This window comes from Xiphophorus couchianus, chromosome 2 (genome assembly GCF_001444195.1).
Source record: "Xiphophorus couchianus chromosome 2, X_couchianus-1.0, whole genome shotgun sequence".
NCBI lineage: Eukaryota > Metazoa > Chordata > Actinopteri > Cyprinodontiformes > Poeciliidae > Xiphophorus > Xiphophorus couchianus.
The window spans coordinates 20,366,562-20,384,804 of NC_040229.1; the positions used below are offsets into that span (position 1 = coordinate 20,366,562).

General features: G+C 37.5%; 1 protein-coding gene and 1 long non-coding RNA gene across 3 annotated transcripts in view; one reads left to right on the top strand and one right to left on the bottom strand.

Moving 5' to 3' along the window:
- Positions 1-17,831, top strand: part of mrpl23 (mitochondrial ribosomal protein L23) — a 41,709-nt gene extending 23,878 nt beyond the window's left edge. For both annotated transcript variants that reach the window (XM_028043874.1, XM_028043879.1), the window contains one exon: positions 16,950-17,831. In XM_028043874.1, coding sequence (XP_027899675.1) covers positions 16,950-17,114 — 165 coding nt within the window. In that variant the 3' untranslated portion in view covers positions 17,115-17,831. The remainder of the gene's footprint in view (positions 1-16,949) is intronic.
- LOC114160939 (uncharacterized) lies at positions 2,492-6,422 on the bottom strand. Its single transcript, XR_003598906.1, has 2 exons — positions 6,127-6,422; positions 2,492-3,317 (listed from the first exon to the last, which is right to left on the bottom strand). It is a non-coding gene; the product is annotated as an uncharacterized LOC114160939 (long non-coding RNA).
- Positions 17,832-18,243: the final 412 nt, after the last annotated feature.

Sequence of the window (18,243 nt, forward strand, 5' to 3'; positions counted from 1 at the left end):
AGAGGAGGAGGAAGCTGAATGTAAGAGAAGGAAGGGGTGGTGTTGGGGTGACAAAAACAGCAGCAGAAAATGAAAAAACCTGGAGTCTGACCCTTTTACTTTTAGGCCTTACTGCCTTGTAGTAGGACTGTTGGGTTTAAACTCAGACTGCTTTTATCCAACACTGTGCCCAGGGTAACACTTGGTTCAGATTTTTGCACCCAACTCATATTGTTCCGTCTGTTTGATGCTGTAATGGGTGGATGCTGGAAAATCTGATCCTGGATTGCACTTTTTGACCTCTGTGGTAGACATTACTTCATGTACAGTTGGTATAATTAGATTTGTCTGGTCCACGGTGCATTCGAATAACAAAATTGTTATGAGGCTTTAAATAACCTCTGAAATTTTAAAAATAGCAGTATGTTTCTCAGAGAATCCTGGGTAGAATGTGTGCCGCAAAGCCTTTTTCAAAAAATAATTCTGTTGCTCTAAAGCTTTTTTTTGCTGTGATGTATTATTATTTCAAACCTTGTGGATTAACCCAGGTAATTTAATTACCTGGGTTAATCTCGCCCATCTAATATATGTTAGATTACTATTTTAAGTAATTGTTTTTCCTATTTAAAATCCTACAGTTTTTTTTTCTTTTTCTTTTTTTTTAGATAATATAATTTCCAAACATTTACAACTTAGTCCTCCGTGCTTTGTTTGACAAAAATATTCTACACTTTTTAGGAGACTTTGTCAGTTCATCTAGCTGAGCAGCAAAGCTCACATCAGTTAGATGCAAGCTTCACCAACTGGGACAAGCAGCAGCACTTCAGTGGGTTGAGTGCTCGAAGTGCAAGTTGAAAGCTGTTGAAGAGCGATGCTGAGTATAGAACATGTGACCATACCCATCTTTTCAGTTTACTGTTACACTGCTGAAAATGTCATCTGAGCCAATTTCAAAACAAGCAATGATGCCTTTCGGAGAATGTGCAGAGATTTATGCTCATCTTTTCTCACCAGTTTTTGTTCATATATGCATTTTGCTGTGGGAAATCCTTCATTGTTGATCCGTTGACATGACAGTGCTTCCTTTTAGCAATTTGGTTACATTTGCACTTGCACTTTTGTATGACATTCACACACCTCACTAAGCAAATAGTACTATTGTCTTATGATTCTTATATGTCTTAAACGTGTGTCGTATTACAATGACTCTGCAGAAATGACCCACAGAAGGTCTCAGAGAATACATTTTCTTCCACCGAAATAGTTCCAATGCTAGATCATAGCTTGTGCAAATATGCAAACCATTTATTCTTATTTTTACTATTAAATGAAAGAAATATTTGGCGCATCCAGCAAGTTCAACAGCAAATATCTCTTTTAGTTTGGGGATATTGCTGTGGCCTTATTTAAAAAATCAAACGAATTAGATTCATGATGAGAAGATAAAACTTGTGGAGGATATATAGAACAATAGTATTCTGATAACTGGGTTGCTGTTTTACATTATTAATTGTTATATAATTAATTTATAAATAAGTTTTTAAGGATTGAGCACCATTTAAAACAGCTACTATCAATGTAGTAGAAATTGTAAATAATTTAATAATTATCATTTACTTACAATGCAGTCCATAATTTATCATTGTATCATTGCAATCTACAACTGTTATTTACAGTATATCATATTACAGTTAAGTATTTTAAAGGGCTCTGAGTGACTTAGCTCCCACACCACGTCTTGACTTTGCACCTCTATGTCATGAGCAAATATTTCCTTTTTCTCCCAGTTTTGATATCTTCTACAAAAAGATGCAGTGTGCACAAAAAAAACTAGCCTGGTAAAATCCAGCCCCCTCTTTCTACGATGACTTGAAACTTGTTTCACTTGTGTTTGTTTCCTCACAAAACACCAAAGGTTTAAAACATTACAAAACTGTAGCTATTTTTTGAGTATATCTGATGTTTTTACAGGCTGGTGGTTATAAATAAGGTATATACACGATCCGCTACCTTAATCACACATTAAATATTATAAACATGTCCTTATTTATTAAAGAAACCTTGAGCCAAAATAAAAAAGTTTAGAAAAATAAAGTACATCCCAAAAAAACCTAAATATGTATAAACTATATAAAACTCTTAAATGTAATGAGGGTGTATTTTTTTTTTTTTTTTTACCATAACTGTAACTAATGACCGTTCACAGCAGGGAAGGCTTGTTAAATTTCGCAGTATGGTTACAATAAAATGAATGAATGATTTAACAATGTAGCAAGTCTAATAATAAATCTGAGTTTTTGCACAAACGTTGTGACTAAGCCAGAGTTTTAAATGCAAGGCTTTTGGGAAATAAAAATATTTGTGATATGGTGTACATTTATGTTTCGAGGTGTGCTTTAATGTTTTAACCTGTCACACTGGTACCTTGTGGAAATCACTCATTTAAACACCATTGTGATATTTGTGGATTTATGGTCACCAAGAGAAAGAAGGCTCTTCAACATTGACTTAGAAGACTTTAAAAAAAAAAGTTTTATTATGAACAGTCGACTTTTAATACAACCACACATGAGAAGAAAATACTTAAAAATCTAATGACAAAAAATACTTCAAAATTGTTATTAGCAAGCTAGAGCTTTACAAGAATTCAAAACTGCTTTGGAAAAATGTACATCTCTATGCTCCTAGTTCTTTAAATTGTATTGGCATAAAGTCCTACTCAGTTGCATTAGCCAATCCCACTGTGCTCCTCCCTGGACCTTCCGTCCTCAAGCAGAGCTCCCGCCCCACTGAGCAGCCCTTCCCCACACAGCTCCACCAGACTAGCAGCAGCAGCAGCAATTGGCAAACACCTGGTGCAACTGAGCTAATCATGCAAACTGCAGTGCTCCACATAACAGTAAATGGCACAATCGAGAAGCATCATTGTGATGATGTTCTGAAAGCGAGTGGGAACTTCTTAAAGAGACAGAAACAATTACAAGGCATCAAATTGCAAAGTCAGATGTCTTAAGTTATGTTTCAAATTTACAACATTTTTATAGCAATGTTGTATTGCTGTTATTGTGAGGTGTAGCTGATCATACAGCGTATGTTTAGACAAGTGCTTTGTTGAAAGAGTTAGAAGTATGTTACGTATGGTTGTTTCTTAATTTTACAGAAAATGGCCAGGCTTCTGATGACAACACAAGTCATTGTTCTCAGAATTGAAGAAATGTTAAGTTGTACTTTTACTTTGATGAAAATTCAGTGCATTCTATTTATTCTTTTTGGTTCCATAACTTGCAAACCGTCAATGCCCAGGTAAGTTGAGAGTTGTATCAAATGAGAATATACAGCTGTAAAAGGGGAAAAAAAGACATTAATAACTGGAAAACAAGCATGGAGGAGTTGAGCAAAATGGGAGAAGTGGGGGGAGGAAACAGCTGTATTCAGAATGATGATGAGAGTAAGGCTAAGTCATGTTAGCCTAACACTAGATGGCAACGTTTTGCTGTATAGTGTCTTTACAGAACTTCATTTATCTCCTATCTGTTATTGACTCTGTGTTGCTTAATAATGGACAAGAGTTGTGTGACGGCATGTGTGTGTGTGTGTTTAGCTAGACTGACTAAGGGTGATGACAGAGGGGTACACGTTGGGGAACGAGGGTTTTTAAACCCCCAGAGACCCCGACCACCATGTCTCCCCTTCGTTCAGCTCTGAAGGAAAGTTTCTGCTTTTATGAAGCTGGAGGTGCTGAATCAGGGCTGAGCGGAAAATCTTGCTTATCTGTGAGGAATTTTATTATTTTCAAGTATTTGGATCGAAATCGCTCCTGCTCTCCCTCGTTCCTTTCCCTTTTCACCTTGTCACGCAAACACAGGCTTTCCTCACACAGGCCTGCCTGTCTGCCGCTGAGCTTCCTTCCTTTTCCTGTGCTGCCTCACCCTTGCTTATCGCAGCAATTAACATTTTTAACGTTTGCCACTTTTCTTTCAGAGCTTTCTTCCCTTGGTGTGCCTCTCATTTTTCAGCTATGAAAATTTGGGATTTCATTTATACCTGAAGATGTATTTAGTTAAAATTCCTGGGTGACCAGCTGCTTTTCACTTGATGTCACATATTTTCTATGCTTCAATATTGTTAAAAAAAGTTAAATATATATTGTGTATTAAAATATTTGCTAAAATTTTAATATTCATCTTCAAAAAGGAAACAAATGATCTATTTACGTATCAGTCGTAATTTTTGTTTACGATTAATGACAATTATGATACCAACAGTTTTTTAAAATTATTTTTAGATGACAATACTAATCCTGTGTATCTATGTTTAAAATTATTTTTAGTTTAATGCATTATTACCTGATGTTATGAACTTAATAAGTATATGGGTACGTATATAGAGGGGGAGGGATAGATTTTTCATCAAGTTTATCTTTCATGCTTTTATTTTCCTATTGTAGTGTTAGCTATAGCACAAAAATGTGCTTCTTAGATGTGCTTCTTGAAAAATACCAGGACTTGTTCAAATTGGGATTGGCAAATCATATATCTAAGAAAACTGGAAATCGGTATTGGTTTGATTGGTGGATTTCTTATTTGCTTTTATTCAAGTGCCTATCTTATTGGTTATTAGCTTGGCAGCCAGTACAAATATACTCAGTGGTAATGTGATGTGTATTTACTGCCCACCCTGTGTGTATTTGCTCATTTTTGTTAGAAATAACACATGCTGTCTTTTGAAGGTGAGGTGGGTTTTTGATTTTGTACATTTTTGTTGAAATAAGATATGAAAAAAAAAAATATATATATATATATATATATATTAGCAAATTTTGACAAAACACCATATGTTTTAAGAAGAATAATAAACATTTTTTTTAGCTATTATGCAATTAAACAGTTTTCAGTTTCACCAACCAACAGGTTGTATTTTTATGCACTGGTTTTCAAGTTTTATAAATAGGAATAAACATCATATTAATGTTTATTCTTTGATGCATTAATGAGGATAATCTCGTGAACCCTTAATTTACTGTTAGCTTTAAAACTAAAGCTTTGACCAAGGAAAGATTGATTGTTGCAGCTTTTCAAAACAAATAAAAACAACTTTTGTGTTTCTAACAAAGAAACGGTGATTTACATAATTTCTTCTTCTGTTCAAATTTAGTAATCAGAAAAGCGATGAAATTGGGAGCCTCGGGGCAAAACCACCTTTCTAAGTGTTTCATTCTGTGTTAGCAGATTACAATAATTTGACAGTTGTAGGCAATGATCAGTACCCTGGATCTCACATGTCATAAAACATTAAGGACTAACTTCCTGATATTTTTTGCTGCGATGATGGAAGAACAGCTGGTGGGGCCAGCAGCAGGGTTGTGAGGAGCTCTGAGGGACTACCAATGAGGCTGCTTCTGTACACTTAGACTGAGAAAAATTGGCCTCATTAAAAAGTTAACAAAAATGTGATTGGACAATAAAGTCATTTATTATCCAGTTTTCATGCAATGCAGCTTTAGTTTCTCTTGAAAGTACTTGTTACTATTGTAGGTTTGGAGGCTAACAGAAGAATGGAATGATCTAGTGCACTCACTCATTGCATTTGTAGGTGGTGAGGCCAATCAAAAGAGAAGCTTTGGTGCTGCTGAAACTTTGCTGAATCCTTCTTTGATTTGGAGATTTCTCTCAAGTAAAACTTTGTGTTTATGTGGCTTGTTAAGAGTGTATGTGTGCAGGTTTCATAAGAGCTTGGTGGGGAGAGAACATGAATTATGGAGAACAGAGCAGGATCTTGCACGCAGATCTTTTTTTTTTTTGGAGGTTGAAGCTCTTTGCAGTAAATTCGTTTCAACTCAACTCATCACCATGTGAAATACTGATGCAGTAAAGAAATGATGATCAGTATAGAAATGCAGAGCAAATGAACCCCTCTTTTTTCTCTCTCAAATATTTTCAATATTTCTGCAATCTGTCTGTCTCAACTCTGTCTTCTGCATCTTTTTTATCTTTTTTTTCTGTTATTTGATTCTCAATTTGAGTTAGCAGCATTTTCTATTGCTACCCACATTTCCTTCAGTTCCCCCTTATCTATATATCCCTTATTCACACACCAATACACACACCTGCACGTAACTTTTTCTTGAATTGCGTGCATGCAACTTACCTCTCAACACAGCTTCCACTTTGATCAACCAGTCGTCCATGGCACCACCCATGTTCTCTGAAGAGGTGCCACCAGCCTGATAAAGCCCTCTGATAGGCCCCAGTGATGCATTTCCTGTTTTGGTGTTCTATGTTTTTTATTTTCTCAACCAGCTGGTCCCAGCATTCCTGTTAGTGTCAGGGAGGGGGCAGGGGTGTTGCTTGGATGGTTATGTTCAAGTGCAAAGTAGGAGTGAGTCTGTGAGGTTTTGTTTAAGGGTCTCGGCGTGTGTGTGCGTGTGTGTGTTTGGTAGCCTGGATGTTTGGGTCTGAAGATGAGAGGTGGGTGGGGTTGGTGGAGGGGTTCTTGAAATTGAGGGGGAGGGTAGGTAAGGGTTGTTTTTGTGAAAGAAATGGGGTACATTGTGGGGGTTGTAGGGTTGAACGACATACATGAGGGGGGATAATGGTGGTGAACAGATGTTTACGTATATGTTTATACATTTTATGCAAAAATAAGGTTGAGGTGTCGTATGGCCTTAAGGTTTAATGACTAGGTAGGAATCACTGAAGTTGAAATGTTTTTTTGCCGTTGCTCATGTGTTGTTGATCATCACTGTTAATGTGGACAGATTTACTAATGTTATTATTGGCTACTGTTGTTGTTCTCCTAGAAGTGTCCAGTTCAAGACCAGATTGATGGGAATGTCTTTGTGGGTGGCTCGGTGTGTATTTAGATGGTGATGATCTTTTCCTGAGAGCTCTGTTACCAGGGTCCGATGTCTCCAGTAGCAGACTGGAAGCAGACATGCCCAGACATGAAAACTACCGTGCACACGCAAACGCACGCACGCACACACATTTGTTCACCCATTCCCACTGTTTGTCTCTGGGCAAAAGTGTGTGCTTGTGCACCACCATACGTCAAGGGGGTTTCTGCGATAGATCAAGTATTTTCAGCTGAACACCAGAGGCCGTGTTTACCCATCTTTCCAACTCCTGGTCTTTTTCCCAGTAATCTTGTACACATTAGCGCTGGAATCTTATCATCCCAGACAATTAGATAAAACTGAAACACATTTTTCTTCTGCATGACGTCATGATAAAAAGGCTTGTGCAATATGTAAAAAAAAAATAAAAAAAAGACAAGAAAAATATGCTTTTCACCACACATTTTACTGGAAATGGACAATTGTTTGGATTTTTTTAGAATGACCCTGTTTCTAGCAGAAAACTTGCAAATCTAATAATCTCTATAAACTGAACTGCATATGACGTTTATTTTCATGTAAATAACCTAATTTCATTCGGTGTCATTGATAATAAGGTGCAAACTCTCAACTTTATATATATATATATGTATAAGAATACTTCTCACGTCACTGTTGCATAAAAAGGTATCCACCAGCAAAATCTCTAATTCAGTGCAACTCTTACTTTTTTGTCACTCATTCCACCAATTTTGCAAAGAACGCCTAGTCCTTAGGGGTGTAATAATGCCAAGCACTCGTGTAAAGAAACAAGACGTGATATTGAGTTTTAAAGAATGACAGGGATTGATATTTTTGAAGAAAACTTCAGAGATAAAAAATGTATTCTTCAAAAAAGCCTTTATTTAATATTTTTATGGATTTTGCTGCAAACTCAAGTAATTGATCTTCCTTTTTCTGATTTCTTTTTATCTCTTCAGACTTTCGACAGTGGTTTAACTATGCATGGTGTGCAGTACAACATTTCACAGTTGCTTTTGATAAGAGTGTACTGTGATTGTTATTCTGCTCAACGTACCCTTATTTGGTTGTTATTGAAACATTTTCTGTCTCTTTCAGCATATGAAACAACTTGGTCGTGTTTACACATTTCTGGTGTCTTGTTTGTTCCTCTGTTGCATTTATATCCCCCACTGGAAACCCAAAGCCCTGCTTAACAAATGACTGAAGTGTTGTTGGGGCATCTTCTATTCCAGCTTCATAAGGTGGAGCCATGCTGACCACAGCTGGCTAGTGCTCATGAGTCCCCTTAGCGGGAAGCATTGTGGTGTTTTAATATCACAATGTCTGGGGTGCTGTAGTGGAACAGGGGTTAAGCACAACCCAATTATGGAGGCCTTAGTCCTTGATGCGGCCGTCACAGGTTCGATTCCCGTTTTGGTGACCTTTGCCGCATGTCTTCCCCCTTCTCTCATTACCCACTCTCCTGTCAATTTACTATTAAAATAAAGGCCACTAGAGCCAATAAAACCTTTAAAAAAATTAAAATAGCAAAATCTTGCTACACACCTACTAGTCATCCAGTCCTAACAAACACTTATCTAATATTTTTATATTGATAAAGCTCGGACTAATGCATTTTTCCATGCTAAGTAGGCATAGGCCTGTATAATATTCTTGCATTATTATAACCTCGAGTGAAAAATATAATAGTTTTATGGACCATTTCCACAAAAATTGCTACCAATTTATTACTTTTGTTTGAACATTGAAGAACAAGTATTTCTACTTCTTAGTTATTTCTAGGGGATTTAAAAAAGCAATATTTAAGGTAGAATAATGTTTATTACATTGTGCATGTTCAGATTATTCTAGAGTGACACAATCGTAATTATTTAGGATATCTCCTCCACTAGCCAGAATGCAGTCTCCTACTTAACAGATGTGCACTTTACAGCTTGAATTGAATTGAATTTGTTTGGTGATAGAGCAAATGAGTGCAACATTAGCACTTCATGACCACAATCAAGTATGTATCATGCAAACTCCACGGTCAGCTAATTCTCAAATATATGAATTTAAACAACCAGTGTTCAGACAGCATCCATAACATTGTTATGTCATCATCATGTGAACCGTATGTCACCATTAATATGAATGACACAGAGGCATGCACAAACATACACTGCTGTGAGCCAAAGCCCACTAAGCTATTTGACCACTGGCGGGATGTGGACATTTCTCTGTAATTGGCAGGAGCGCCGGGTTCATGACCCTGCGTGAACTCGTAGCAGGATGCTCTTGGTTAGTGGTCTACTCTCACTGCCACATACTTTTACAGACTGATGGTTTTACTTTTCTCCCGCTCTCATGCTCAGCAGTTATTTTTCTCAAAGTCTTTTTCATACAAAGCGTTGGACATTTGACTCTTTAATATCAGTTTAGGTTTTTGAAGGAAGTTTAAACACATTTTAAGTTGGAGAGAGTTTTTCTTTGACAGTCTAATACTACAAAGAAAGAAAGTTGTTCTGTTTGTCTTTTTGATACTGACATTCTTTACCCCTGCAGTCTGTTTTTCATTCAGGTTTCTCAGTTTCCTTTTCCTTGTTTTTATCAGAGCACTAAAGGAGGCACCACTCTAATATTGTGTCTATGAGATAAAGGGAGACTGAATGTGTGGTCCACCCAGAAGCCTGGTTGCAGGAATTCTCTGTAATCATCAGACTGTCTGTGTTATCTTGCTCTTTGGTAGTCATTAGGTTTTTAAATATTTTGGGGAGTTTTAGACAATTCTATATGGGTTTAAGAGGAGGAATTGATTATAGTTGTCATTGAAGAAAAATAATCATGTATGGTCAAAGTTTCCAAGGCATTTGAAAGAACTTAATTGATTTTAATGTATTTATTTAACATGGACAATACAAACACGAGTGTAAACCAGATGCATTGTATTTGAGCTTTCTCGCGAACATGCATATTTTCAACAATAGTCCATGTAAAACGGTTTTCTATATAAAAAGAGAAAATTATATGAAACTTTCATATTTTGGGTTGGCTATATAATGAATGAAAGATGAGAAACACGATTTTAATATGACTTTGTGTTGGACATGAGAAATGTTTTGGAAGCAGCACAGACAAATTGTTAATATTTTAAAAATATATATATTTTTTTCTTTCTCTTGCTAAGATTGTTCTGCTGAGTTTAATACTTGAGGAATGGTCTAAAGGCATCTGTGATCTGTATAATCTGTGCTTATAGCTCCCATATTTATATTTATACACAATATCTATATCTCTTGCTATAACCCCTTATAGTCCATACATACATAGTCTTGTACATCTGTAAATAAATATTTATATCTCGTAGAGCACTTCTGGATAGATGCAAACTACATCTCGTTGCTTGTACTTGTGACAGTCCAATGACAATAAAGTTGAATTCTATTCTATTCTATTCTAAAGCAGCTATTGTTTTAAATAAAACCGTACAATAATTTTATTGTTAATTCTTGTATTTTCACCTAATTTTGTTGGCCTAAAAAGTGTTTTAAGATTATTTCCATCACCATCAAGAGCTTTTTTCAAAATCCCTGGCTAGCCCAGTTAAATAATGAGTTCCCAAGACTGTTTTTGACTAAAAGTCACTGATTGTGATTCTACTTAAAACTCTACTGAAGCACAAAAACATGGCAAGCAGTTTTTTTTTTTCTGTCTTATGCTTTGTTCATTTGAGAAAAGCCATATTTGTCACTAAAAGTCTCATCCTAAACTCCAAAAGGTGTCCATCTGTATCAGCTCTAGTTACTGGAGGAACAAATTTTCACCATTCTTGAACTGCGGTCGGGGCCAGACAAAATTATTTCAAGGGCTACGAATGCCACCAAGCCGCACTTTGGACAGCCCTTGCGTAAAGATATTTCTTGATAAGTTAAGTTATAATAAAACTGATATTTTTTGTTGGATTGTATGTTTGATTCCAGCTTGGGTAAGACCCTGATTTCCAAGCTGTCCTCAGATCTGCATTTTAAACTGTAAACATCATTTGCAGTGGGTAATTGAGATGTGTAGTGTAAACACTGAAGGGAATCTAAAATAGATAAAGATATAAAAAAAACTGCCATGGTGCACCAGAAAGTCCACAAACTATCACCATTGCTTCTTCCCAGTCAGCCCAGTTTGTTTGCTCTGAATTCACGTTTGGTCTTGAGAGGTTTTGCGAGATTTCTCATCTGACATCTGAATGTTGGTGAGTGATTTTTTGGTGTGTGTGTTTGTGTGTGTGTGGTGTGTTGCTCCCATCATGAAGCTCAACACCACACATTGTATGACCAAACCCGTTATTCCTTAGATACTTAATCGTCATGTGTGTGGTCTCTCAGGTTTTGAAAATTGGTCGCTAGCTGTAAAATCTTGCCTTGTGGTCTAGGCAGTACCTGGTTTCTTACCTTTTCTTTAACTCTTTTCTTCTGAAGATCCCAGCATGATTACTCAAGCCATGCATATATGTCAGCTTTTGCATCATAGTGTGCCCAAATCAGACTAATAATCATGAAAACTGTTTCTTGTTATTTGGAAACATTTGTCTGAAGTAGCTCTGCCTCAGATGTTTGTCCTAACCACAAGCAAGTCAGTTGTAACGTCTGCTGAGTGTAACTGCTAAGAAAACAATGAGGCACCAATTGTTTACTCATTTTGGCAGCTGTTGTCAATTAACAGGTTAAAAGTGTTACTGTGGTCCCTAAATGTGACGCAGCGCAGAAAACACAATAAATTCTCACTTTCTGAGACAAAACAAGGCATGAAATCTGGACTTACTAAAGACCTACGTATGTATATATTCGCAGAAATAAAGGACACACAAAGTATACATTATTCCTTTAATCCTTATTCCATTCCATTACTCTACACTACTGCTCCTCCTTTTCCCCTGTTGAGGGAAACTGTGGGTGTAATGGGTTGCTCATGTGCGTAAGAGGAGTATATTTATATAGCTAGCAGTCTGAGGCCTCTTCCCTGTGTTCCTGGATAGCGACTAGATTCCATTGGTGGCAATATAAAGATCATGGTAGAGTCAGTGAAAGTATCCCCTTCCTCAAGTTGTTGTGTAGGAAGAATAGGGAACAAAAATAAATCCCTTGGAGGCTCATAATGACTTAATTTTTTTCTCTGCTTTTGTCCTCCTTGGCCAGTCTTTGCAGGTCCCCGCCATAAATCAATCAACATACACACTGTATATGACATGCACATACACAGGGAGAGGTAGAGTCAGGAAAGATTGTTTTAAACATGAGCTCATGGAGGTGGAGAGGACATGGGTATTTGCTTCTGCTGTGGTGTGATGTACATATTTCAAAGAAAAATATGAATGCTCTCTGGCAGCACTTACACTGGCTGCGGAAATGTGTCCAGCAGACATTGGATATACACACACGCGGGCTGTAGCCTGCTGCCAATAATAAGACTTGTTTAATGAGTCTCATCGCTTTGTTGATTTCAGTCTCAGGGCTTTGTTGTTCTTGTGAATCGCACTCTCTGAGGCTGGTATTAATCTTCACTCAGTGTATACATAAGGCGTCCAAGGCAGCGTTGTTAACTGGGAGTTGTCATGCGACAATGTTTGGTTCAAGTTTGGAGAAGTCTTGTTTGGTTCAATGCTTCATTGGTCAACTTGTTTCCAGGTCTGGTGTTTATAGCACAGGGGTAGACCCTTTTTTATGTCACCTCTGCTTACTTCTTTTCCCAGCTTTCTCCTTTCATCCATCAAAATATTTCCCTCTGCTTCTTGGTGTCCTCCTTTTAACTCCTGCAGCAAACTTGCCTTTGCCTGATTCAGTGTTTGTACTCGGGAGTCCTCAATGGCAGTGTGTGCAGAAAGACACAGAGGACCTTGGCCATGCCGCTGGTTTCCAGGTGCTGTTGTGGTGTTTGGCAGCTCTCTGCTTGTGCTTGACTAAGCTCTTTTTCTTACAACAGGGTTTGCAAATTTGGCTTTTTTCACGAGAAAACCTCCTGTAGCTCGAATTTCAAGTGTTGCTGCAAAACAGAAGCAGAAAGGGGTGGATTTTTATCAGAAGGTTGCTATTTTTTAAAGCTTTTGTTGTAGTAAAACAGATGATTAACTATAGAGAATGGGGGATGACACCTTTTGATACCATACACCTTTCTATAGTATTGCTGGTATATCCATACTTAGTATCTGCCTAAATAAGGGTGCATCTCAATAAATAATATCAATGTAAAAAAAAAAACTTTATTTCAGTAATTGGATTCAAAAAGCAAGACTCAAATAAGACTTCCCTCAAAAATAAGAACATTTGCTTTGGGGAAATTACAGCTTTTGAATAAAACTTCTAAAATAGAAAAATATATTTGACACCAAAGGTGACGTATACAGATGATAAAAACCATAAATGGGTTATACAAATACCTCTTCTGCTGAAGGCTATAATTGCTATTGGAAAGAATGATTTTTTTAATATGTGTGTGTGTCTGTGTGTGTGGGTGTATTGCCTTGCTGGCCAGTAGGACTTTGTATCTCTGACCCAATGGGAGGAGACTGTGTGACAGAAGGGATCATAGGGTTCATCTGAGATTGGGATGCCTTTACTGATCACAGTGCGCTTTGACAGATGGGACACTGAAGTTTGTGGTGAAGCAGTTATTTGCTTTATTTGCTCTTTGTAAGAGTTTTGTTTTCTTTTTGAGTGATAAAATGTATAATTGAAGGCAAAAACGGATTCTATAGGTGAGTGGTAAACCATGATTGAAATCTTTTTGCTAACCTTAAAATCACACGAAGATGGAGGGACTGGAGGACTTTATTATAACTTATTATTATTATTTGAAAGGACCTTCAGGTGTCCATCGTTTTTCCCAGATACCTAAAACATTGTACCTGGTTAATTTGCTTTCCATGAATAATCGGGTACCTTTGAAACAACTGTTTACATCCCATAAATGAGACTATTGCAAGGACCACTTACTGTACTTGTATGCTGAGCAGCAGAGTGAACAACATTTTTGCTACTGAGCCTTGTTTGCTGTTGTTTATTGGATTTCATGATTTTAGTTTTGAAGAAATTTGAGAGCATGACATTTTTGAGTTATTCATTTATCTTCCAGGGTCCTAAGTAGAAACCCTGCACACACCCATAACACCCTGATAACTCCTCCTCATTGTAACAGTCTGAGGTTGAAGTGGACTGATGTTGGACACGTTTGGTCCAAATATGCTGAGATGGGATTGTTGCAACTTAGCAAATGTAGTTGTGCTTTTCATTCTGGCACAAATGGCAAGTTGATACCTCAGATTAAAATGATTATGTGATCTGAGATCTTATGAGACTTTTCCATTCTCTCCACTTCCGGATTCGGGAGGTAGTCTCTGCTAAACTCTTCCTCATGGAGGGGACTGTTAACATTTTGGAGGATATAGTTCAATCCCAGACTGTGAAGATATTGGATTGCCGAATCTTATCTCCCGGCATTGAGATTAACTAGTTTTCAAGTGGTTGATATACCTCCCCACATCATCACACAGCCTCTACCAAAAGCTGCTACCCTCTTGGTACCGTAATCTGTGTAGCCTTTTTTTTTTCATTTCATTAAAATGTGTAGACAAAATCTGGACACAACATTGAAAACCATAATCCTTAAAAAAATAAACAAACAAAATAAAGTAAAGATTTTTTTAGTTGAAATTCTAAATGCAAAGTTCGCAGTTTTGGGGTCACAGATTTGGTTTTGGTTCACTTTTTTGTCAACATTTCATGAATGCCATAAATCAGCCTTAAATTATCCACCATTTATGGTTTACAAAATGCTTTATTCTCAAGGGCATGTCATGTTTCCTTGTAGAAACACAAGGAATGTGACAGTTTGGCATTAGGCACATTATTGTGACAGCCTGAGGTTAAAGCTGGCTGTGATTTTTATATGCTAAATGAGGAGATGTTGCTAATTTCAAAATGCTTTTAATTTCCTTGGCAAAAAGAGTTTGCAAATTTTTACATTAATTTTTTTTTTTTGCTTTGAGCTTAACTAGATAAGCACTCTCTTAAACCCAACTATTAGTGGATCTGTAGAATACAGAGACAGAAACGACTCAGATTTACAGACTGCTTTTGGTCTGACAACTACTTAGAAAGAGAAATATAATTTGGTTATGGGAATGTGCAAAAACATATGTTGTAATTTCTTTTATTCCGCAGTTTCCCAAATTCAAAAGAACAATTTCAAATTTGTTGTCAAAAATGATTGCACAAAATAGCTAAGGATAAAACTTGGATGCCTCCCAACTAAACTTACATAGATACATATGCAGTTCATATGTATCTATATATTAACTGTTCAGATACTGTGCAATTGTCTGAACTGTACTCTACGACCTACAATACCCACGCCGTTGTCCAGGGGCATGTAGTGGGATCTGGGCTTTAAATATTTCTAGAGTAAACAAAAGCTTGTATCTCTGCGTCTCCCACGTTAGGATTTAAAACATGCTGCATGTAATTATATGCATGTTTCTTTTGGTATTTTGGGGGTTGGAGACAAAGTAACATTCACATTAGAGCCAGACCATTCTTTGACGCCTACACACTGACCCCAAGCAAAAATATTTCATATATTCAAGTTGAACAGTTGATTGACAGATTTGTTCACTGAAGCAATTTATTTTTTTGGTGGTGGGCCACTTTAAAGTTGTTGAAAAGTTTATGACTCTCATCCAGACATTTGACTGTCACTATTAAGCTGAAGCTGCTGGTGTAAAATCTGTTGTTTGTGATCTTTAATTCCTTTGGTGTATTTTGTGAGCATTAACATTTTGCATGAAATACCAACACAGTATTGTTGACATGTTTATAGGACATAAACATGTCATATAAAAGTGCTACAAAAGATTTAAGCAAACTTTATGGAGTTGTTCTCGAAAGTCTTAATAAACCCTGTTTTGTGACTGATAAAACCGTAATGCATTATTTCAAGAACTTTCTTTACATATGTGCAGTTATTCCGTTAAATATCACTGAAAATAGGTGCAATAACCCAGCTGCATAAGTCTGCACAAACTTTCTGTTTGTGCAGCTTATTCTCATCTCAGTTTTTGATATTTGCTTGAGATAGCTTTGGAGAAACATCAAGTTTTTATAAAGTCACTGTGGTATTGCATTTTCATAATCGGACATTTTTATACCCATCTGCTGACAGATACCATTGTATTATAATTATTGGTTTTATCCTTTATAACTTCTCGACCAACTATTACTTTAGCTAAAAGAGGAAAGCATGGATACCTCATGAAAATTGTACTAGGACATCTGAACATTATTCAAGATTCCATATAGCTGATGTCAGGTATGACCTCAAGAAGGAGGTGCTTCGTTAAGCACTAGTTTAATGGGTGCACACACTTTTGCAACCAGGCAATAGCACCTTTTTTTAATTTTCTACATCCCCTTCCCAACAGTTTATTTCTCAGATGAATTGTACTTCGTAGATGTCACAATATGTGGAAAATGTTGTTTTTAACGATTTTAATGTGGGCTTGTTTTTTTTTGTTGTTGTTGTTTTTGTCACAAAAACGCAAAAGTGCATGGGTGTGTGCACTTTTAGAGGTCCAGTGCGACTGATAAAGCTCTTGTGTAGTTTCTTGGTGTAGCTCTTGTTGCCAGGTATACTTGGAAGGAACTAAGAGTGATATAATAGGCGTGTGCATACCTGCACTGTATGACCTCTTATCTTTTATTTAGCATTGTGCGTGTGTGTGTACTGTACTCTATAGCACCCTGACACAGACTACAGTTGGGCCAGTAATGCATTAGCTATGGCCAGAGATGGGTTGGTATGGAATAAATAATGGATACCATCCTTTCCCTCTAAATAAATCAGGACCAGAGAAATGGAGAGAGATTAAATGTGGGAGAGAGTTGGAGACATTCAATGCCAGATATAAAGAGAGGATTTGTGTAACTGGAAGAAGGATATAGTGGCAGAAATAGTGTCCTGAGTTCCAGATGGGTATCTCATTTCTCTTGTTCGTGTTTTATTAATTGACATTCAGTAGAAAACTGAAGTGTAGCTGTTGTTATTAAGTTTAAAAAAGCAGAACATTCACAGCTTATTTTATTCCCAGGCACAAGGCCAGACATTCACCTTCCCCGACATCTTCCCAGAAAAGGACCGGACGCCGAAGGAGGGCTCCATGGAAGAAATGCAGGAGAAGTTCATGGAGGACGAGAAGCAGAGGCAGAAACTCGACCCCAGGAGAGGAGGGGTCACCGAGTGGTTTGGACTCTGAACCAGGGGGCCCTTGGAGCAACGTGTATTGATTTGAAATGCAACCTCTGTGATGTCACTTTTATTTCACTGCTGAAACATGAGCGTGTAGCGAAAAAGAGCAATGTGTGTGTGTGTGGGATATGGCGGACGTGTTCAGTGTGTTTGTGAGGCTGGAGTCCAAGAACCAAAAGACAGGAGGAATTGGAGAAGGAGAGCAGCAAGGCTTCATCTTTAATGAAACAAGCCCACCACACACATTGTCCATCACCTCAGATAACCTCTTCTTCTTTCTCATCCTGATGTTCTTCCCATACATATGCCGCATTTGTTTCTATTTGCTTTTTGTTTTGTCAAAGTATCCTTCTCATCTGTCAGCCCTGTTGTCTCTCTTGTCTCTATCTTTCTGCGAGATACTTGATCCTCGGTCCCAGCAGAAAGCAGCATATATACAGTATATATATATATTCCCAGCTGGTTGGATCCATCTGCCTGGACAGTCACATCATTTCCTCTTCTATGAGTTTGTCTTGGATTAATTACCTGGATTTGGTAAACAAAGAATGGGATGCTGTTTCAGAAAGCAGATATGTGCAGTTTGCAGTGGCATCATTATATTTTGTGGTAACAACTATTGCCGTGACCATAAATAAAGCCTTTACCCGATGTTTGTGTATGTGTGTTTAAATGTTAAAGTTGCTTTCATAGGAACTATTAAACGGTCACCTTTTCAAAAGCACTCTGCCTGCTCTCTCACTGATGCCGTGCCGAGAAACTGGCACTTCGAGAAGCTGTTTGCAGTGCATGCTGGCCTTCGCAAGTGCCAATGTGGTCTGGTAGCTGTTTTGACAAAGTAATGATCTGTGTTTTGAATCGGGCCAGTGAAGGACTGAGTTCTCTTACCGTAATAAAGCCCATAAAGCGGAGGGTGGGGAGACCTCTTCTGGGCTCACTCAGACCCTCCATTATGCTTAGAGGCCAAAGTTACAGTAAGTGTCCCCCAGCCATGACCGCTAATGTCGGCTGGCTAACAGAAAGGTCCGGTCCCTGACCTCATCCAGCCAACTCATCTATCACTAAGGAGAATGTCAATATTGATCCTGTTGGCCCATTGTCTGCTGCCTAGAACCACTGAACCCCACCATCCTCCA